General features: G+C 33.6%; 1 protein-coding gene across 7 annotated transcripts in view; it reads right to left on the bottom strand.

Annotated features, from left to right (window-relative positions):
* RYR3 (ryanodine receptor 3) overlaps positions 1-24299 on the bottom strand; it is a 200892-nt gene that overhangs the window by 56005 nt on the left and 120588 nt on the right. For all 7 annotated transcript variants that reach the window (XM_088057565.1, XM_014249772.2, XM_088057564.1 and 4 more), the window contains exons 45-64: positions 24120-24225; positions 23210-23330; positions 22422-22591; positions 21552-21772; positions 21093-21183; positions 19531-19671; positions 17810-17973; positions 16766-16844; positions 15409-15498; positions 13883-14032; positions 13242-13304; positions 12726-12801; positions 12433-12556; positions 7257-7372; positions 6901-6968; positions 6163-6284; positions 3868-3917; positions 3085-3145; positions 1367-1605; positions 355-436 (exon numbers count right to left, since the gene is read on the bottom strand). In XM_088057565.1, coding sequence (XP_087913691.1) covers positions 355-436; positions 1367-1605; positions 3085-3145; positions 3868-3917; positions 6163-6284; positions 6901-6968; positions 7257-7372; positions 12433-12556; positions 12726-12801; positions 13242-13304; positions 13883-14032; positions 15409-15498; positions 16766-16844; positions 17810-17973; positions 19531-19671; positions 21093-21183; positions 21552-21772; positions 22422-22591; positions 23210-23330; positions 24120-24225 — 2334 coding nt within the window. The remainder of the gene's footprint in view (positions 1-354; positions 437-1366; positions 1606-3084; positions 3146-3867; positions 3918-6162; positions 6285-6900; positions 6969-7256; positions 7373-12432; positions 12557-12725; positions 12802-13241; positions 13305-13882; positions 14033-15408; positions 15499-16765; positions 16845-17809; positions 17974-19530; positions 19672-21092; positions 21184-21551; positions 21773-22421; positions 22592-23209; positions 23331-24119; positions 24226-24299) is intronic.

Here is a 24299-nt window from a genome sequence, read left to right on the forward strand (position 1 = left end):
TGTGTGTGAAACAGATGCTTCCTACTTAGTACTCAGCCTACTTATCACAGCAATATGTGGTAGAAAAACTTTGAGAATCTAATGGCAACCCAAAGAAAAATTTAGCTTTTCCTATGGGAAAAATAGACTCTGTGCAGATACACTGCCATATGCAGGATAAGTTATTTACTTCTATTGAGGGTTTTTTCCCTGTGGAATTGAATGCTAAACTATAGGAAGCTATTTTCAAGGGAAAGTGTATTTTAAACATCTCTCACTCTTTCAAATTCATCTTTCATCCAAACTGCTTTATTACCTAAGCAACAGACTCCTAAAGAAGAGAAAATTTTGCATGCTGAGTTTTACACTTAATACCTTTCAACATAGATGTTCTTTCCAGTCCCAAGAGAATAGAGGCTACAAAGAATTCTGTAACATGAAACTTGTACATCACCCACTAGAGGAAAATAAAAATACATTATCAATATTTATTCAGCTAAGATTTACTTTTCAAATACCAAACGTCTGTTTCATGCAATCTGTTAAACAGTATCTAAAATTTTTAGCACATGTATCACTGAACATTCTGACTGTCCATACTCCACATGGTATTTACCTTCAATGTCTCTAAATCCTGGTCTATCATCCACATTCATTCCAAAGCCTACCAAATCATCAGACATTCCAAGAGGACAGCAGATACTCACTAATAAAATATTCTAGGTTATCACACTTGCAGAGTAAAATTTTAAGCTAAATGACATCATTCTGTGTGTCTAACCTTTAGGTACATAATCTAAAGGTTCACCATATTTTTAAAGAAATTATTTTCACGGTTATCCATCTTTTAATTATGACCTAAATATATACAAAATTTTGGAACATAATTACAAACGTTAGAAACATTAGAACATAATCAGACCGTTCAGCATATTGCTGAATCTCAAGCAATCATTTCAGTATTTTTAAACTAACATGCTAAAAATAGGGAAAATTCAAATTTGAAGACCTACAGTGGTTTTCCCAGAGAAGAGAAAATCCACAAGGAACTTACAGTAAGTTGTCTCCTTTAATATAATGAAATGCAAATTTTGTATAGAAAACTAGTCTCTTCCACACATTTGTTAAGAGAGCACTTAAAGGGATACTTTAATTTCCCTCTCAATGTTTGGAGAAATATTGTCTATAATTAACTTTAAGCTTAGTGAGCATTATTTTTGAACATGTACTCAAAATAAAGTATTATGATGCTAATTTCAGAATTATTTCTGGAAATGTGCCTGTTACTGAAAACAGAATTTCATCCTCTGAATCCATGCAGTCATTACTAAAAAGCATTTGTAATATTATAAGACAATAAAATTCAAAAATAAAATAAAATACTTACAAAGTAAATCTATTCCAAAGTGATATTGTGAAATATGTTCAAAAATTGATGTTAAGATTGGTAATAATGCTACTGTAGTGTAATTGATATTCTGTGAAACACCTTTGATTTGCGTTCGTGAATGAGTAAATTTTCCCAGTTTAAGATTTTCTGAAGTTTTTTCCAAGTCTTCAGCTGCATTTTCAAAAAAGGCACGCAATCCTGCTTTAACAAGCTCAGATCCTGATTTCATAACAGTTCTGAAAAATAAGGGAAAAAATATCATCTTTGTCTTGATATTTAGTAGTCGTATAGAGATACATGTACATGTTAGTTACAGTCTGTCAGCCTTTGAAGATACCCACATGTATCAGGGAACTCCATATTATGAACAGAAAAGGACACTTACATCAGCACAGCAGTATAAGCAGCAATTTCAATTGTGTATTTAATACAAAACAATAAAAAAGACCTTGATTCCACAGTCTTGCCTTTCTAGCTTTTTGTGATTTGCTTTTGAATAAGATAATGCCTTCTTAGTAAAATGTTAAAAGAAAACTTAAACTTGAGAAAACTAAAACTTGAGAAAACTCCTCAAAATATGTCCAAAACCCCCCAACTTTTAATTCCTGTAGTTTTATGGGAGCCCCAGTAAGCCCCAGGTGTATAAGTCAGGACACTTCAAAGCACCCTTGTCACTAGAGGACATGGAATGATTCACACAAACACGTCTCAGTGGTGTGATAGAAAAAAGAGAGCTTTTATTTTCTGACTCCAATATTTACAGATTCTTGACAATGACCAGGGATTGGATAATTAAGTTACCACCTTCCCAATCACACTGGTCATGCAGAACGTCCATCAAAAGACGTTTCTTAGAAGGAATGTATAAACATCTGTTTACAGTTACTTTCCTGGGAAAGTGTCTAAAAACTGTGAAAACAAATTAAGCTTATTTTTCAGGGTGACATCTCACCCTTTCTTCTTTAAAAAAGCAAAAAGAAGCAAAAGAAAATTAACAGAGAAAATTAACAATATTCTAAACAATCAAAAGGAAAATAACAAAGAAAATAACCAATGTTCTAAACAATCAGAAGGCTCTAGTTTCCAGGTGATACAACCTAAATTTAGAAAATGTAACTGCAATACCAGAATCACAGTCCCCATTCCTTGACTTTTTGTACAATCCTCTGATACCTAAGTGAAGATTCCAGTGTTGTTTGCAACAAGTTCACAATATCAGGTTGCTGTGCAACTTTATCCAGGCCAGAAAGCACCTCCAATTCAAAAAACTATTCAAAAACTATTCTGGCCTCAGTTTTAATCTACATAATCAATTCAATGATAAGAAGTAAAAGTTAGCAAGTGTAACGATGCCCATATTTTAATATATGTTGCATACTTCTAATGACAAATTTTACACGATGCACTGAACTTAATATCTGCAGGTATCACTACTTTCAGTTCCAATGATCATGTCAGTTATAAATATGTCCTCAAATGAGCTTGGAAAAGTTGACAAGTGTTTTCAGTGTTTGAATGACAGACATTGAGCAGAAAAATGTAGAGGAACCACTTTAGGCAAAATCTGCTAATATGGAGGGTAATACTTGATTTGTTGATGCTGTTAAGATCACTGATTGCAAATCAAGAATAAAATACACAGAAACAATCCAATGGCTTCTGAGAAGCTCTGAAACCTTCCTATTTTGCAGTTGGTACAAAAGTCACAAACTTACCGTGTGTCAAGAGACTGAGCTAAGATGTGCAGGCAGTTCACCATTGTAGCAGAATCACTACCTGGTTAGAAAGAGATACTATGAAATACTATGATACTATGAGATATATGATACTATGAGAGCACAATATCACAGGAAACAATCATCTAGTGATCCAAAATGTCCTTACTGGAGATGCACAGTTTAAGCAAGACATTACCTAAGCCTCCCACCTTAACTCCCACTGGAGAGGGAGTTAAGTCTGGTTGTAGAACTAATTTTCAATTTTTTAAGTCATTTTCCATAAAAGAGCTAAACAGAATAACTAATGACTACTTGGGGCACATTTTCACCACTTAACCTTGCAACATTCTGAACTCTGTATTTTGTAGTACTTATATTTCTTTTACATTTTTTTACCAATATCTTTTGGATGGTGTGTTATCTTTCCTTACATCCCCTTTAATCTATTGAGAAATCAGTCAACAGTTTAGATTCAATAGTTGGATGACAGAAATCAATTAGTGTAAGATTACTTTTGAAAAGCTAAAAGTAGCTGCAAAACACTGATATTTTTTTTCATGGAGTCTGAAGATATGACAATGTGCTATTTCTTCCTGCTTTGATGCTTTCTGTATTTTTTTAAGTCTTAGCTTCAGAACCATGTTCAATGCCCTTACTAATTTCACTAGAATCTTATGAAGCATTTAGTAGAATTTTGCCTATAGTTGTGAAAATTTTCAGGTAAGATAGAAACAATGGTTATGTATTCTTTACATTTTTATCAAGCTCTTAACAACTTACCAAAAAGTGAGATCCTATGTCTAACAAGAGCAGCTAGTTTGCAGAACAGGCTAAAGCAGAGAAGAACAGAGAAAGCAAAACAAGATAAGACAAAGATGAAAGATTTATTTAGAATACGAGCTAAAGACTAGCAGGAATATGAAAAAGAAAACACAACATAGTTCCTGGAAAGTGTACTTTGAGTGATACATGATGGTAACAGTCCACTGCATTAAGCAGGGTAACATTTTGAAGCTCCTGAAATCTCTTATTTTCTATACTTCACCACTTCAGAGGTGTCTTGAAATCTAAAACTTTCTTTTGACAGTGGTTTTCAACAATTGCATACTATATGGCTGAGTCATTCTTTATGGTTATTATTTCTGAATATGATTTTTTTTTGTAAGAACAAGAAAAAATGAGAAACATATTAGTATTTTATTTGGCATTCTGCAGGAAATTAACCTTAAAAATCTTCATCCTATTTAAAATAACTTGCAAGGATGTCCTTTGTAAATAAAAAAAAAAATCTATGTTTACCCTCTAATGATGATAATATGAATCCTAAATATATACACACTGGAAGAACTTCTAGCAAGTTTATCAGATACTTGCATATCTATCCTACCTGTCAAAATAGTAGGATAATTAAGAGAATATAGCACTAACTCCCTAAACATTAAAGGGGCCACTTTAACAAAGACAGCTAGACAGACTTGCATATTCTTTGGGCCATACTTTACAAATGGAATAAGGACATAAGAAAATGAAGCATATGCCTTAGGACTTGGTATGGTCTCATACTAACCACATATTTTTATTGTTATCTTCACAATAGTAAGGAGATAATATACTTCCTATAAGATGAAAATGGCAGATAGTCACTTCTCTCAGTGAAGGATGCACAAAGAATTATATGGTATTTCTGAAGTTATACTAGCAGGTACATGTGCTAGACATTTAACTTCTTCATGTGCCTTTGTAAAGCCACTTTCATAGCCCTTGAACGCATCCTTCTACCTTCATTAAGACCTGACTGACTTTAGGGAAGTAACAGGAGAATTCAGAGAGGAAGCATGAAATTGAAATGAAATTAATTGACACTTCCATCCTCCTGAGCCTGAGCTGTCTTTCCCAGCTCCAGGAGGACTATCTTGCAGGTTTCCAAGTGTCTGAGAGCTGAGTAAAGCAGAATCTTGGGGACTTAACACTCTTACAACTGCTCTGTAAGGACTGCCACCCACAAAGAAGATGGAGACAAAGGGTAATAATAATTCAGAGAAATGCAAAAACGTGTTGAGAGAATAACTGAATAATGGAATCTAGGAAGCTGAGTCCTAGGCCTGATCTTATATAATAGCACATAACTAACCTTTACTTTCAAAATTTATTATCTACTTTCTCCTGGAAAAAGCAGTTAACTGGTCAATGCAGTGAAGGAAAGCAAAAGAAATCTGAGCAATTGACAGCTAAACTAAGAAAGCATGAGAGTAAAACAGTTTGAAATACTGTGACACAAAATTTCTGAAAGGAAGTAACTAGCACACCTCAAGGGGAAGAAAACATTTGGCAAATTATTAAATTACAGTCATAGTTAAAATACAATTGAATATTATTTAATATTATTTTAAATTTTAATTGAAGAAAAGAGAAATTCATATTTTCATATAGGCAGCACATTCTAAATTCAAAGGTAATTATTTAAAAATAATTTTCTAGAATAACTTTGAGTCAAATGGCTGATTCCATCCCAGCAGTAAAGACACACAAAAATTATTAATTTCCAGTAAAACTTGTGCAGGGGTAGAAGTAGTTTTGTATAGAATCCATATTTCCCCCTAAAAAGCTGCTTCATGGTATTTTAAACATTTTCTTGGTAGCTGAAAATTCAAGTAAATGTGTGACCATTTAAATGAACCAACAGTGGGAACCACTGTTTCAACCAGAAACTGCCGCCAACAATGAAAGAGAACCCCATGAGAAACTAAGTAATCCACTGCTCACAGAATAGTTTATTAATATTTTGTAAATTAGTAAAATTTATATTTTAGTTAGCGACTACAATTACATATTGCAAAATAGTTATGATGTATACTTAACTCTAATTGTGTGTGTATATATATATATATATATGAAATAAAGAATGACAAGATAAGGAATTTTATTCACTCACTGCCATTCTCATACAGAATAAAATATTCCCTTCCAGGTGAGGAAAGTAAGTTTTTGAACTATCTGTTTTTCTCTATAATCTAAGAAGAGACCTTTAGTTCTCTGAATAACACCCTACTGTGGATATCTTAATTTTTTACTTACCTTGCTACCATTTCCTTTTCCTTATTTGATGCATATCCACTGCTACTGAGGGTTTTTGATGGAGAAGACAGGAAGTAGAGGCAGTGATTTGTAAAGTACTGATCAACTAATGGTAAAAGAACCTAAGAAATATAGACACAAAATGTATTTTTTACAGAGCACAATGGTAAATGTAGCAGCAATGCTCTGATTGATCAAAGTTCATAAAAATAATTTTAATTCTGTAACAACTGTATTTTTTATTTCAGACAAAAACTCGTGCAAATTAAAACCTGAAGTCTTACAATTTTATTCAAAATTACATAAATAATAAACAGACTTTCATAGAGATATCTGTTTTGGATCTAATACTGCGTAGGAGTATTTCTTTCTGCTAATTAGATGATGTGCACTTCAGTGATATCTTGTGGTAAAAAAATCAGATTAAATTTATATATTCAGTAAGAGTATTTAATATCATGTAATGAATAATCTGCCTTTTAATTTTTATGTTCCTTCTCATATGGAAACAGATATAATGAAGTATTTTGAAATATTTCCAGCAATTATACTGAGAAATGAATCCAGAAAGTATACTGAGATATTTTCGAAGACATTTCAAAATATTTGATAACAGTTGGATTAATTACAATTAAATAATGGAAAATATATATTTCCATTATGTGAAAAGCAATCTAACATTGCAAATTGAGATATTCTGTACAGTGGAACATATATGAATACAAAATAATCACTCACTTTAGCAAAGAATTTTATTTCTTGGTCATGTGGAGATTTTTCAGTTTTTCCACTGGTTACAATGGCTTCTGCAAGGATATAATCAAGGCAGACACAAGTAAGAAGCTGTCTAATAGTAAATAACACAATAGATCTTTCAGATAGACTTGAAATATTAGTTTTATTCAAATAAAAATAAAAGAGCAGAAACTGTTTAGCTAATTAAAAATTTTCAATAATTTAATCTGAAAATTAAAATACATTATTTAAATTTCTTAAATGCAATAAATATAGTGATCACTAAAAATGTAAACCTATCAATCAAATATTAAATTTCAACAAGTCTAATGATTTTAAAAATAAAATCAGCAACTTACCCAAATGTGCAATAAACTCTTGAGCAGAATCAACATATTTTAAAATTTTCTTCAGAAATTTAAAGGCAAATCTCTTTTCCATGGATGAAGCATCCAACTCCATGTCGTTCAGGCCCCTGTTTTGAAAAGGATTAAGAGAAGTAGCATTGATGATGGCAGTTGTACAAATGATCACAGTACTATGAAGCATTTCATGCCTTAATTTTTTATTATGGTAATTTGTTGGAAACCAAAAAATAGAAACTTCTACAGATGCTGAAGGGTTTGATCTGCAGCCTTGGAAAGAGCTTAGGTTAATGTATTGATGAAGGTACACAGACATGGAGTAGAGAAATTATAAACACATGTTCCTGCAGTTATAAGTAAGAATATGTGTTAAGTAGGTAAGATATTGAGTAAAATAGTTTGAGGTTTAAGCTGTAATAGTGTGACTTACAGAGTAGGTTAGAGATCTAGAAACTATAATAGAGGTGTGTATGAGTACGTGACCCGTCAGCTTAGTAGCTAAGAGAGAGATTCAGTGAAGCAAAATTAAGCAAAAGTGATAGGTTATTAAGTGAAAACAAGCTTCGCGTCAACTGCCTATTGTGCTAAAATATTATATATTGCTGTGCAAAGAAGAAGCTCATGACTTCCTTGAGCTATGGCTGACTTGTTGCTCCTCTAAACCTCATGCCTTGAGACTGATATCTTATCTGGCTACTTGAGCAATAAATCATTTCAAAGCAAGGTGGTCCCATCCCTCATTCTTCATCTCAACAGTAAATTTTCACGAGAAGGAGAAAATTACTATGATAGTTCTTAATTATCAACTATCTAGGAAGAAATAGAGAAAAATGAACTGACTTTAATAAGAGGTTTAATATTTATGATTAAAGTTTCCAAAGTACATGTATTTTAGGATAAGAACTTTAGAGTGCTACCTTATTGCACAAACAAAGCCATTATGCATCTGACTCTAACAAGATAATGCTTTGGTCACTCAATTTCTACTGCTGGCATATTTACATTCCAAGTGTTTGGGAAGTCAGCAGTTACATCTTTACAAAATCAGCCTCAGTACTACCCCTCATTTGATTAATCATTGTTAAACTTGATTTTGTCCTTTAATTTTATGAAGGAATGAAGCCAAAATTACTTCAGGTACTAACTGAAAAGTTAAATGCAAGTAACAAACTATTATCCTATTAAAGTATTTGAAAAAATTCAACAGAATACAATAATTTCTAAAGAGGCATATATTACTTATTCTTTAAGATAAATTCATTACCTAAATCATGACTGATCATACTAGATATTAAAGAGGAATAAGAATACATGTGGTTGTCTGTCGCTAAAGGACATGAAATGATTCATACGAATGTCTCTCAGTGTTAGAACAGAAAAAAGGCCACTTTATTCTCTGACTCCAGTATTTATAGATTCTCAACAATGACCAGGGATTGGATAATTAAGTTACTACCTTTCCAAGCACACTGGTCATGCAAAAAGTCCATCAAAAGACGTTTCTTAGAAGGAATGTGATAAACAACTTACGTTTATAGAACTTTCATGGGAAAGTAACTAAAACTATGAAAACATTATCAGAAGGCTTTAGGTTTCAGGGCAACAGTTGTCTGGGTCTAGATTTAAAATATTTTATTAGATTTGAAGTATAAATGAAACCTACATGACTGAAATACTAAAATTCTGTAGGATCACACTCAAACTAAGGTTGGAAGGAACCTCTGAAAATCACCTTATACAAGTCCCATCTCAAAGCAAAGCCCCAAGGCAAGGTCACTCAGAACCTTGCATGATAATGTACTGAGTAGGTTCAAGAATAGAAATCTCATAATGACCCTGGAGACCTTATGATATTTGGCCACCCTCACCATGAAAAAATAACAGTGAAATATTTTCTTATATCTAACTGGAATTTACCTTGTAACCACTTATTGCTTTTGAGGAGTTAGTGTATGACCTCATTTTCTCTTAACATTGCATGAAGTGGTTGAAGAGAGACATAAATCCTATTGTAGCCTTCTGTTTTAAAACTGAAAAAAATCCAACCACTCCTCAGAGCCTCTCCTGGTATAAGACTGGCATCCATCCACAGAGCATCTCAGTGGCCACCCACTTGAGCAACTTTGTTCTCAATGTCTTCCTTAGCACTGGAGAACCAAAAATGGATAACATACTCCTAATAGAATCAACCTGCATAACACACTTGCTGATAAGGCCTAGTACACAGCTTTCATCATCACAAGGACACATTCCTGATTCATGTTCAACTCGCACAATTCTAAGAGCTTTTCTGCATATGTGCTCTAAGGCTCAGCTCCCCTATTCCTGGAATTATTCCATCCCAGGTATAGATTTCTGCATTTACCTTTGTTCAACCTCATAAGATTTCTGTCAGCCCATTTCTCCAGACTAGCAAAGCTCCTCTGAAGGGTAACCAAACTCTCCAATTCATTGCTAAGTGTTCATACAACAAATCTTCAAACAATGGTTTCTGTCTTGGCATCCAGGACAAGAACAGGGATTTTTTTATTTTTTTTTTTCATTTCCCTTTTGAAGTCACTTAATTCTATACATTTTTAAATTCATTCTTACTTGCTTTCACAAGTCATTAATTCTTTCATCTTCATTTCCTTGAGGTTCTCTTGTAATTTTGTTTAGTTTGCAACTTCTTCATAGTCTATTCCAATATCAAAAGAACTAAATTCTGATTGAGATTTTCTATTGGTAGATGGTGGGTTATACCTGGCACATCTAACTGCTTTGTCAAATGAGGAAGTAACAGAGTGACATTAAAGAAAACCTCTGGTTAATCACAAATAGCTACTTCATCTGCTTCTATACAGCTTCTTCAAATAGTAGCAGATAAGAAGACTCAGCCCTTATCAGTTAAGAGATAATAACCTGGCCAAAGGGCATGCAGAGGCTACAGAGGAGCTGAATGGTGTGTCAGAAGTAGGGAAGAAGGAAGACACTGAGGAAAAAGCAAGATAGGAGCAAGAAAAAAGGGAAGCTGCTGCACTCACTGCTGTGGTATAAGAAAATGGTCATTCGTACCAAGACTCCTTACCACTGGTATGGGAGTAAATTGAGGAAGTAAAATGGAATATTAGACTAGCAATTTAATACAGCTGTGAGACAAATCCAAGCAAAAAAAGTAATTCTGGGAGGAAGTTGATGCAGAAGAAACTTTAACAACAAAAAAATCTAACAATAAAATATATGTTCTTGACCATGTCAGAACACAGTTAAAAGGAAAGAAACGGTTTTAGTCTGGGGGACCACAGCCAGAGAACCAAGAAAGACATTTCAATCCCATTTTAAACACAAACTTAGTAAGACTCTAACCTCCCATCTTAGTTTAATTTATGAAAAAAAATTAATAAAAATTCTATTTTAAGAGTTCTAGTTTGTATACTTTGATGACTCCCTATTACTTTATCACCTGTGCAAATTATTTAGTATGAATTAACAGCTATGTATGCTTAAGAGGCATCTTCTGCTGCCTCACTCTCACAAAGGAGACTAAGTATTTAGCTGTATTTTCAGTGAGGTCACTGTAGATATCTTCTTTTTGAGTTTATAAGAAGTCATGGTTCCTAAGAGATTACACATACTTTCCGAAATACGGAAAGACGTGGATAGATCTGTATATAAAACAATATCCAAAGACCTTGCAGAGACTTGAAGATACTTAACAAAATACCATGATGTTTCTAACATGTACTTGAGTAAGGCCTGAGAGATTTATCTGTATGAAATAAACACAAAAAGTGTGTCAAAAATTTTCTCAGCAAAGAGCAAAAAACCCAAAACCAGAAGCAGATGGTATATGTAAGTACACATGCTGCTCCGCCTATACATTTCCAATTATAAACAATTCGTATGTTTTAATGATTAGTCCAACATTTTCAAGAATGACATCTTGAAATGTGATAATTGCAATGAGTACTTCAAAAGATTATATATATATATACATATATGCATATATTCATCTGAAGGAAACATTGAAAAGAGGATAATCTTGATTCATCCTTATACACAGTTACTGCAAACTCTTTGCCCCTATCAATGAAGAGTTTGAAACTGTGTTTTCAAGTTGATTTGTCCCATGATGTAACATGTAACACTGAAAAAAGTGATTTCCTGACCCAAACACATGCAGCTGAAAATCTGACCAATTCCACTGGTGTTTCAGAACATCATTCGTTTGCATTAAGTAGACCAGTTTTTCTTTCTCAATGGTTCTGAAACAACTATGGAAGTTATAAAAATATCTGATTGCATACCTACACTTTGGGTTCAGGCTGAGAGCCTACATATGTGGCAGGAGGGAATTTTTCTCTGTAGTAATATAGAAATGTATACTTAGAACTGTTTTCTCATCTCTTAGAAATATTATTAATTCTTGATGCAAAGTTACATTTTGCAGATGTTAAAAATTGATTTTAATAAATTTCTGAGTATACTTTCAATAGAGACACAGACTTGAAAAGTAGAAATAAATGAAAAAAGGTAATATCTGATTCTATGTGTGTACAGAAAAAATTGTTCATTAATACAATTGAGTCCACAAAAATGCTTGATGCCAGAAATTGAGGTTTCCTATGTGTTGTTTCACATACAATAAAGGAGGAGATTTATAGTAGAGTAATTCACAGTTCCATCATATAAAGCCACATACTACAGTAAGAAATCCCCACAGGGCAGCTTACTTTGAGACACAGCAATTCAAGTTACAGTAAAGGAAGTCTATGCTTCTGCTAGAGTAGAAGTTCATGCCCACAAAGGAGCCACTTTGTCTTAATACTACAGAACTCAGAGCAATATTTTTTTCAAAAACTGGATTAAAAAGCAGTTTTAAATATATATGTTTCAGTATCAGAACTCAGATTAATTTTTCCATTGATACTGCTGGCTGCTAACTTAGACATTTTATTATCCTCTTATCTATTGTTGCATTTTGTATTTACTATGCTCTCATACTTATTAAAAATGTTGCCTGAATATGCTGTTTTAGAAGAGTCTTTCTGAACATGAAAATAACTCTGATTCATAGAAGATATGCTGAACAGTAATTATGTTAATAACTGCCAGTCTGCAGTGAGATAAGATTAACATGCTGGTTTGTGCATTGAATTCAAGCAAGCAACTAAAAAAACGTGCAACTTACCGAGATATGATTATACCATTGACTTGAAGGAATTTAAACAGTTCTTGTGCCTTTTCACGGTCCCGTGATTTCTCCTTGGCTGTCAACGTGTCATAAGGCACCAGTAAAGGGTGACTACCTCCACCTTTAGTAAGTTGAAAGAACTGTAAGTTTTTCTACTGTAAGATTTATTCTGCTTCATGTACAAAAGGAACTAGTCACTTTTGATTGTCTTACACTGTCATCTTTCAGATTGTTTCTTCTCCCACATTCTCCTTGTCTTTTTTGGTGTGGTTTGCAGGATTGTGGCTTACCTTTGCTTTCCAACTCCATTTTCTTCTTTTTGGCCCATATATTATGGTAGTTTTCTGCCATTACCTCAACCATTCCCTACATCAGAAAAAAACAAGAGGCAAGACTAGGTGACAATTAAAAATTCTGTAATGCTACATAATTTTACAGTCTTGAGTAAAGTCTACACTCTTGTCATGAAGAAACATCATAGTTAAGTGGAATTTCTATATTCAGCTATACTTTGAAGTCAGCACAAGCACAGGATACTCATAACATGCTATTGACAGTCCCTCCCCTAGCTTTGTGCTTCATTTTCTCTGGGAATTCAGGAAGCACCAATGGCATGAACAGAAGAAATTTCATCTTTCGTAAATAGCATGGACTCTTTCTACAACAGCTTATCATTACTACAACCACAAATACACTCATTAAGCCTAACAAAATTCAACCTGTTAATAATAATGAAACCAAGTACACCCATATGTATATGGATATATATCCTTTCAGCATAATATATGCAAAACACAAATACGAACCTGAAGCTCCCTAGAAAGTGCCACATTAGAGAGATCAAGTGGTGTTGGGCTATACCCATTTCCCTGCAGTGGAAAAGAAAATTATTCTCAGACAAAATAATTTCAGATAAAAGAACCAAATATTCAATTACAATGTCTCTGTCATTGACCTGATTAGAGTAACACCATTCCCAATTTTATACTTTCTTGAAGAAACAGTTCACCTATTTTGCAATGTTCTGCAGGCACTGGATGATTAAGAGAATAGGTTTGCTAGTGTGGAAGCATGCATGTTGCTGCAGATACTTCGATCTCTCTATTCACAATAGGTGGCAAGCTGCAAAGAACTAAGCTTTTAGCCTGGGAGGAGACCAATCATGAGACATACAAGATGTGCCTACAAAACATGACAGAACCAAGTGGGAATTAAGAAAATTAATATATATGGTGCCTTATGGCCTCATTGTCTTAAAAACTTTGTGGAATCCCCTCTTTAGTGTTGCACAGTGTTTATTATAGTGACATGATTTCCAGTTCTAGAACTCTACCATTGAAAGTTTCTTTTCACTAAAAGAATATCAAATTGACATAATTGTTTATAATTTATTAGTAAATTATTGAAAAGGGCATTTGTTTTCTAAACTTAAGGCATTCTACCTTACCTGACTAGACTGAGATATGCTACGAAGCTTTTCATTTTCACGCTGATGCATTATTGCTTCTCCTCCCTCCTTGGTTCTTTCTAGGCTCCATCCCAAGGCCAACATGGTTTTCAGTGATTCTCTGGCAGGCCAACGATAAATTTCCTTTTCCTTTGAAGAAAAGAATACCAATTTTTTTCTGTATTTAGTAAGTAGCAAAATCACAATACAAATATTCTGTCCTTCTCTATAAAGTGCCACATACCAGAAAAGTACAGAAAATTTGTATATTATACAAGAACACAAAATATATTTCATATTTTAAATACTTGCAATTAAAAAAAAATTCTTAGTGGCATTTATTGCTGGGTATGTGTCAGAAGCTAACAGCACTGCAATGAGCCCTAGAGCAAAAATGTAGATTTAACCTGGAAACTTATTCATTAGTTCTACTAGCACAAAACAACAAAAAAATGATGGTTCTGTGAGTGCCATAAATCAGCTTAACAAGTATGTATCTTCAAATGCATCAAGCACTCAAGACTTTTTTTAGTCTTCCTATATTTATATCCATGCACAGATACAGAAGGTTACTAAACTATACACCTCTTCATATAAACACAGTTACCAATAAAAAAATAAGCAACAGCCCATATTGCAGCACTCCTTTGTAAAGTAAAAGTGTTAGAAAAATTCTGAAAATTTGTGGCAAAATTCTGAGTATGTCATATTAAGACTTAATAAATCAATTAAATAAAAGATTTTTAGGTTGTACCATAACCCAGTTGCTCAAAATGACAGCTTTTAGGGATAGATCTGACTTATGTTCAAAATTCTGATTTCAGACAATTCAGAAAATTCTCTTTGAACTAGTTAAATAACAACCAACAATGCTTTGGCTCCTCCCGAAAGATTCCAAAGCAATTTACAAACCTTAGGAAACAACCTCTTTAATCCCCCTTGAGTCTTGTCATGTCTGTTTTCTGAACAGGAAGAGGGACATATGTAATTGACTTGTGTCTCCCAGTGAATCATTACAAAAATAAGTAACAGAATTAAAATTCATTTCACTATTCTGAAAACTTGGAGACATTTTGCCTAGTCAAGAAATTCAAAATACTTTAAATGTTTTTCTGCATTTTCAATTGAATCATCTCCTACACATTTTTTACATTTTTCTACCAACTTTATGGAAGACAAAATCGTCTTCAGATATGTTAAATTATGCTTTTATTAAGCTCCAGGAGTTTCTGCCAGTCATTTCTCATCCATGGAAGCCTGAAAAAACTGCTACTGATATTTGTTAATTCAAATTTTCCCAGGCCTATGAAGAAACAATGAACATTATGACTAATGGAAGCAAATTATAAAGGACTCAGTGTAAGATTAACTGCAAAATCACTTCAGCATAAAGTTGTACCTATTAACTGTAAGAATTCTTGTTTGTGCCTCTGCCTGACATTTAACAGAATATATTTGAAATGGATTTTTAAAAGCACATGAATAAGTCTACTTCATATTGATGCAGCTGAAATTTCCTCTATTACCTTTTCAGCTAAAGTTTTGAAAGGCCTTATTAATGGGTGAGTCTTCATATTTTCATCCAGTGAAACACCATATTTCCATCCACTATTAGTCTGAAAAAGAAAAAACAGCCAAAGCCCCCACTGAAATAAGATGAGAACAACATTGATGAGTGAGAGCAAATTAGCCAGTTTCCTTTGTCACATCAAACTGCTAACCCACTCCAAGAGCTGCTCAGTGCCACAGGAGAGGAGCGCGCATCCCTCTGTGGACACGCAGGAACAAAACATGCCTGAGACAGAATGGATGCCACCTGTGAGCAGTGAATCTCCTGATACTAGTCCTGAGCCTAACTTACACTGGCCCCTTCCGAGTGGGCTCATTCATTGAGACAGCACAAAAGATTGTCCCAATTCTCTGTGAGGCTAAAGTCAGAAACACAGAGAAGGATATGCAACATTGACCAATCAAGAACTGAAGAATGTAAGTAATGAATCCCTTACCTTAAATAATAACTGAAATTTATGGTTTGAAATTATTCTGTGTATATTTACATATGTATGTGTACATTCTATGGGGAATAAAGCAGGGAGTACAATGGAACTGATAAAGGATCATCTCTCAATCGCCAATACCTTCCTCTACAAATTTGTATACATAGGGCCCCCCAAACAAAATAATTATCTCTTACAACTCTTCCATAAAATTGCTATTCATTTGTTATTAATTGTTACAATAAATTATTTAAGAATTCACTGTCTTTTCTTGTAGCTCTGTAGAAATAATGAAACAGAAACATGACATAGTGACAGAGCATTTGGAAAATTGCAGAGCAATTCAGTACATAACAAGCTTTTTAAAGCTAAGAAGAAAGAAAAGCTACAACTACTTATCTGAAATAAAAAATTACATTAGGCTGTACTTTCTTAGATCATGTAGCTACTGCAGTAAAATTTAACCTCTGACTCCCAGTCAAAAGGCACCATTACCAGGCAAAGAGATGCCTAAAGAGCTATATATTCTTACATAAAAAATAAAATAAATAAAAATAAAAAAGAGAAAAAAACCTCCAAAGAACAACAAAACCCCACCAAAACACCAAACAAACAAACAAACATCCAAACAAACAAACATCCAAACCAACCTCCCTCTTTTCAGTCCCCTCAAGTCTCTCCTAATAAATTCTTTGAAAAAGTAATGAGTTGCAATGCATTTTCTTAAGCAAGGGGTTTCTTCCACATATCCCAAAATAAAGATGCAGACATCCATACACTCTGAGCAAGGGTCTATCAAGTTAAACTGCCCAGTTTCAATTTCAATATTCACCCTCAGAATTATTTACTAGTCCTGGACCACTGCCAGTCTTAAAATAACTCCTACCTTTTCAAAGGCCCATTTATCATGGGAATGTTCAGCATACTTGCTTACAATATACTCCAACTTCTCAGGAAGTACAAGGCTGTAAGTGAAGAGGGCAATGGTCACTCAATCATAAGTTACTGCAGTCTGATTTATGAAAAAAATGTCAGCATAACATAGCACTAATCAAAATGCTTCACCTCCAAATGAAGGCAAGGCATTTGGCATGGGAATTCTTTATTCTGCCATTATAGCTATGCAAAAAAACTGCATAGCTATAATGGCATTTACAGAGAAACTTCAAGCATGTAACAGTCACACTTTTTAGCAACTGAAATCACAAAGAAACAAAAACCTGCTTCACCATAATCTGCAGGTAATTTTGTTGCTAATTCTTAATATAGAATAATATTAATATGAATGTTTCACAGTGCATAATGATAGAAGGATAAGACTTTAATAGCAAGAGTGAGCTAGCGATCCTCAGTTCTTGAATAAAAAGTCCGCATTTTAAAAGCACAAGATTACTAGGAAGGCCAAATCTCTATTTAATCATCCTACATGATCTGTTTATTTTGTCATATCATGTTTCTACAGATCAGTTCTCAAAATTAGTTCTCAAAATAAAATGAAGATTTTATAAAAGTTGGGCTACAGACCAATTGAATCACCAAATTTTTGTGATCTTGTACAAATTGTCATAAGCACATGCAAAATAATGACGGTTTCTAATTTATATATCCCAAACACTTGAACTATTAGGCAATAGAGTACATAATGAATATAGAATTTACTATTTTCTCTGCAGACATAAGATGGAAATATTTAACAGCTGTTCAGGGCGGAGAAGAATATGTTTTATGTCTGACATAATGGGATATGTTGCAGTGAAGTATTTGGCAGGAGAAGCAAAAATCCCTGTACTACTACTTCTGAAAGTCCTAATACCACTAACATGTCAGTCACCAGCCAACTCTCCCTCCTTACAGAAGATGAAAAAATGTTAATAAGGAATAGTATAAAAATATTTAAGGGAAGGAAACAACTATGAATTACATGACTCACTTTGATGTGCTGACAGGTTTGGGATCAAAATTTCCTTCTGGATCCACTGAAGTCTGCTTTTCCAAAGTTGATGTAATTCGTGTATCTAAATAATCAGGGGGCAAGGCACCAGCTATAGCACTTAGACAAGGCAAAGCCATTCGAAAGAGCTCTGGATCGTACTTCTGCAGGAGAGATAGGAACTGGTTGGAAAATCCAATAGAAAAACATGCAAAATGTTAGTAAAATCCAAGCAGCCATAGCAGTGTACAAATATTAGAAAATGCAAACAAACAGTATATCATATTTAAAACTCAAACATAGAGCAAAATTATTATTGCATGACATCTATTTGCCATTATATCAACATGATATATTCTTAAGACTACTCAGATTGGCATAAGCGTGCTGACACTGTGTATGTATACGCAGTATGAGTTCAACTCGAGCTTTCTTTGGGCCAAGAAGGCCTGTTTAGGGAGGATCAAGGCTTGTTTGCCTAGTTACAGAGCATGATAATCTGCAAAACACTGCCTTAGCTCTAAAATTACTAATTCCTGCAGAATTAGCAGAAGCCATTGTCATTTTGCCTTTCTTTTACCCTGCACTATTTAATTTTAAAATATGCCCATTAAAGGAAATTGTGATTTCCTGAAGCAAAATAATTTCATCATTTTTAATGACATCAAAATTATAGATATCTTAGAACAAAAAAGAATGGTGGAGAATACTGTAGGTCAGCAGATCAGATTTACACAACTTTTCTTTCACTGGGCTAACAACCATTTACAGAAAAATAAAAATGTTGTTATAGAAAGCCACCAGTATTGGCAGAAACATGTCATGTCAATTTATTTGTTATAATCAAAGATGCAATAATTGGAAAGATTTTCACACTTGTGAAAGCAGTAAGAGAGAGGTAAATGCTACTAAAACCAAATATGAATAAAGCTTTTATTTCCATATTATAAATCTGAATGCCTATAGGAACAATCATGTAAATCTGTTGCTTAGAAAGAAAACATAAATTGAGACATAATGAATATGATTTTTTATTGTTCTAAAGCAAAAACTGATTTTTGATTGGGCTAAATTTTGATCCCAAGCAAGCACAAAAAGTGTTTACTCAGTAAGGCATTTTTCATATCAGAAACCCAACTTTTTCTTACTGAGAGAAAAACTAAGTTAAAAATTCCCAATATCACACTTGGTAAACAAAAATGGAAAAGTGTTTATTTCATAGTACATTGAATCATATCTCTTCAGCTGGTCAATAGGTGGAAAACTAAATACAAATATATATTTGAAGACTGACAATGTAAATTTATTCTGCATATACCAACACTTTGATAAGCACATACATATATTTATCAAAATTAATTTTATGTCAGTAAAAAGTAATTTAAAATGTTTAGTAGAATCAAGATAGGAGAGCAGACAACACTGATATGTTAGTGCAGTGAAAACTAATCTGTGTATATATGTGAATATACATACACATATCTCCTAATTAGTAATATAAAGCTTATGAGTATATCAAGCAAAGATTTGACATTTCATCAGCTTGGAGAGAATCCTTCAAGATTCAGCATTCAATTTTTCACTTCATTAAAAGCACTCATTGCCTCCCATATTAGATGAAGCAACCCTTAAAATAGGAAATTTCTGACCTTGGCACAGCAAATTATTGCTGTAATGCTTTTATGCCCACCCCATAATGTAATGAGAATTGCAGCCATTACCTTATGAGACAAGGAATCAAATATTCCCCAGAAAAGTTTTTCAGTTAAATGTAATTCTTCCTCTGCTGCAATTCCATAGCTTCCCATTCCTGAAGGTAGACAGTAATATTTCCAGCACTGCTCATAATGATTTGTCAGAAGCTAGATTTTCAAGAAATAAAAATGCATGTGAAACATTGCTATTTAACAAAGTAAAAAAAAAAATCTGTTACGTTAGACAGTTACAGGAATAGTATTATTTGTGTCTGTCTCTTCATTTCCAATGGCTCAGAATAATGGTCTTTTTTACTTCTTTTTCTTTTAGGAAGAGCAGTAGAGCCCATATTGTGAAAGTATAAAGCCTGTATTATCTCCAGTTCCGGCTGTGGGATTCTCAATGATTACAGGGAGTAGCAAAATTTCAGAATTGTCACCATTTGAGCAGAGACTAGCTCACAGGATAAAAATAGAGACAATGAAATAGGTATAAAGCAGGACATGATAGATTCTGATGAAAAGTTTTACAACTTCAAATTGATTTAACTCCTGTCATTTGTAGATGATGTCTTTAGTGTTATTCAAAACACTGCAAAAGACACGTGCAGTACACCCTCTTGACTATGACTGCTCAGCTCTGGAAAAATTGACAGAAAGAACTATCAGACAGGAAATCTGTGAAGTTAAAGAGCTATTATATATGATTACTGGTGCACTTTCCAGAAAATTTCAAATTTCTACCTGTTTCTTCTGTAGAACTAAAAATTCCAATCCCATGGAAATTAAAAAAAAATCTTTTACTGTCAGACTAGAATACTGACATTTTAATTTTTACTGCAATTCTATGTAAGAAGAGAAAATAATAATTAAAAACCAGACCAAACACTCCCTCTACACCACACTTTTAGTCAAAAAATAATGATGCTCCAGAGTAAGTTTGTGAATATGGCAGCTCTCCTTCACAATATTATAAAATTTCAATTCTTTCACAAAAAGACACAGACCTAAGATCAGGCTGTTTTAACCCAACCAAAAAAAACCAAAAAACCAAACAACCCAAAAAAACAAACCTGATAGAATAGTTCTGAAGAAGATTTCTTATAATCTAACCATTGTAATTTTGTTTTTACAGACCAAGAGAATAGATAAAACTTCAGTAACTCAAAAATAGAAGGTGAATTTTCTTCCCTGCATCTTGTCTTTTAGATTCCTTGGATTTTAAAATTCACTCCTGACCATGCATTCCACCAAAAGTTATTATAGTTCATACAGCAGAAGAAGAAATCTCAAGATAACACTGACATTTAAATTGATACATTCAAATACTCTCTAGCTGAATCAACGGGAAAGTCAACAGTTCACTATACAAACTATCATAATCACCTTACTGTTTGCATTAGGCATGATTTCAAAAATTTTGCAGACATTACATTTAATTTGAAAGAGTGCAAAACAATAACATTATTTTCAATTCAGAAGTAATTTTACATTACTTTACCCTTCCCATTCTATTTTTAAAAACAAGACAACAACAGTTTGTTTTGAAGCTTTATGCTGGATGCATGTACAGAAAAGAAAGTATTTACCTTGAGAGGCATTTTACAGTATTCATTGAGCAGGGGCACATCAAAAACCAGCCTTCTCAACAGCTGTTGTAGCATAGAGGGACGCAAATGGCTGTAATTTTAAAAAATAGATGTTATTAGCAAAATTCATAGAGTTCATTGTAAATGAAAAAAACATTGAAGTCAAGTTACATACTGGGAGACAAAACACTCATTAAAAGTATTTTGAATAAACAGTGCTAAGTGCTTAAGAAATTTCACTATCTACCTATAGAAGGAAATAGCACAGAACATTGTGCTACTTCAGAACCCTCTTAAGCAAACAGACAAATCTACATTTTAGTTCCTGGGGTAACACAGGTCATTTATTTCATTCAAGAATAAAATAGTCTTGGGTCTACACTACAAGTAAAGAAAGAAGTTGTTAAAATACCTATCCTGTACAAAAGAAGTTAATTTGTACCCAGCTATCGTACGTACTGGCAAATAGCAAGCAGGCATTCCTCAATAGCATCTCTCTGAGCTTTCGTGAGGGACCGTCCCTTGGATAACCTATATATTGTGTGAAGAGTGGAGTCAACCAGAGAGGCATGATGCTCTGTTCCAGAAAAGAGGGGAGCACATCTTTTGAGTAACGGAAACACAGCTGAGCAAATATATCTATTTAGTGCGAGAGCTGCCTCTGTGGTACTTAGAGAAACCTGTATGAAGTAGTAAATGATTGTTAGTATCACACTGCATAAAGGTCACTAAATATGAAGGCTATAAAACATAACAATGTAATAGTCCTTAAATCTCTTAAGTGGCTGGGTCCTAACATCATATTCTCGGTATATACATGAAGACTAAAGACATTTTCACCTGGAGAAAATTCAAGCCATCTATTTATGACCTATCTCTTGTGCCCCTGCATTCTGAATCAATAGTAGCAGAAAAGAATATGTAGCTTCTATCTTGCTGAAATAGGTTAGAAACCCCACTAAGCATTAAATAAAATTTGTCATCTCAATTTCTTCATGCACCTGGATTTTCAGGGTAATTATTGGAAATAAACATGAAATAAAAGCAATCATTAGGCCTACTGCAGTATACTCAATGTACTTATTGGATTACTGTACAGCCTGAATCAAAAGATCTTAAACTACTTTTACACCTCATAAGGTGCTACTGAATGCTTATAGTCAGACTTACGCACTATAAATTAAGAGTAAGTGAATTAATGATTTTATTTTTGAGTGAGCCTATAATAGCTTTGTTTAAAAGCTGTTTTGACTTGAAATTCCAGTTTTTCACACCTACAGAGCCACTATATCCAGCCACTCCACCTAAACTCAATAGTGAAATACGTACTGTATCCAAAGAGGCAGAAGCTCTTAAATCTGGCAAAAATCCAACTTCCAGTAGGTGAAGAAGGAAGCTTTGGTCCTTAATACCATAGACACGGTCCAAGAAGAGTACCATGGGTGCTTTATGATCAGGACAGAAACTGGCAGACATGTCTGGCTCATTTACTGTGCCATCTACACAAATATACAATGCAATCTTTAATAGTGGGTAACTGATAAAACAAGAAACACCAAAGCAATGAAAGACATAATTACATTTAATGTGTACAATCACATACTCAAAGAAAATTACATTCTTGCTCAGTTTTGTTCTATGCTGAAAAATAATCATTTAGAATAGCAGATTTTTATTATTTAAAAAACCCTATAATTTAGTAATTTAATTATCTTTCACTCTTAAATGAAAATTTAGAAATGCATGGTAAAATATTCTACCAAATCACTGGATAATGTGGAAATACAAAGGGACTGAGCCCAAGCTTGAATATTTTACCTAAAGAGGTAACATCTCCAGAACCACTGCCGGAGACAAAGTATTGACCCATTGGAGTGATGTTTTAAAGTATTTCTTATGTTCTTACATTCTCTGCTAAACAGGAGCAAATATCTCTGCCACTGGAGCAGCTCAAATTGATGCAGATCTAATTAAAACTTGAAGAACAGTTCTCTGCTTACATTCAACTCTAACAATACTGCTCTGTTTTTAATCGGAAGGCTAATATGGCAAAAGAATTTCATAAAAGATAAATGGTCTAATATTTAAATTGTCTAATACTTTTGTATTGAAGTTACCTTTGTTAACTGTGGACAACTTTAGTGGTATACTTATAATCCCCACCAAATCTTCAGTCGGCACTAGGGATCGAAGAATTGACCTGATTCGAATAGCTTCCCCTTTTCCACTTTGAATGAGCTGTTAGAAAAATTTATCAATAAAGAAATTCAGTACTGAGGGACATAAGAAAATTTTCCTCTAAATATTTCTATTAATATGATTCTTTTCCAAACACTGGAAGAAATCGTACAGAAATTCAATTTATCCAAGAATTAATGAAGTTGTCAAATTCAGTTGTTCCTACTTTATTATCTGTTCTTACTTTTATATCAATGATTTCACAATATTATAAATTCCCAATAATGCAAAAAACTCTACATTGGTAAGATTCCTAAACCAAACAGATATGGTGATGAAACCAAAACTTATGAAAAGTCCATGTTACCTAGAGAACCCATGGTGACAACTTTTGAGCTTCCTTTTTTACACAACAAATGGATGCAGATCTGTGTGATGTGTCCATGCATTTTTCGATTATTTCTATTCTGTAAAACCTTCAAAAGGCATTTACAACAATGAGGTGAATAATTCCTTTCAACTTCTAGCAGAAATCAGGTATTCATAACCTGTGTCTGAAAATCTCTACCAATAATTTTTTTAACATGAAACTGTCTGGCAATAGAGAGCTACTACATACAGCTAATAAAAATAGGTTTTGTAAGAGTAAACAGGGAGGTTGCAAGCCAAATTTCTTACTCTTATTGTATTGACATACACAGAAGATTTTAAGCTACTGAAGAATTTTGAGCACCAACAAGCAACAGTCATTCTAATTAAAACCAAGTCTTGCACGTGGCTGTTACAGGCATTACAGTTGAAACAGCTATTTTACATATTTTTCCATGTATTCACATGGAAAACACTTACATGCATTTCTGGTGCACAGCGTCCAAGTAAATCTATGAGAGCTGAGTAAAATGACATGATTGCATTTCCCATATGCACAGTCTCCTCTTCCTCCTCCTCCTCATCACTAGAAAGTTAAAAATAACTGTGAGCGTTTTTGCTAATCTAAGTTTTATAGTCCTTCTCTGGAGCTAGAGACAT

This window comes from Pseudopodoces humilis, chromosome 7 (assembly GCF_049639895.1).
Source record: "Pseudopodoces humilis isolate 2021_Gansu_Grassland_sample_001 chromosome 7, ASM4963989v1, whole genome shotgun sequence".
Taxonomy (NCBI): Eukaryota; Metazoa; Chordata; class Aves; order Passeriformes; family Paridae; genus Pseudopodoces; species Pseudopodoces humilis.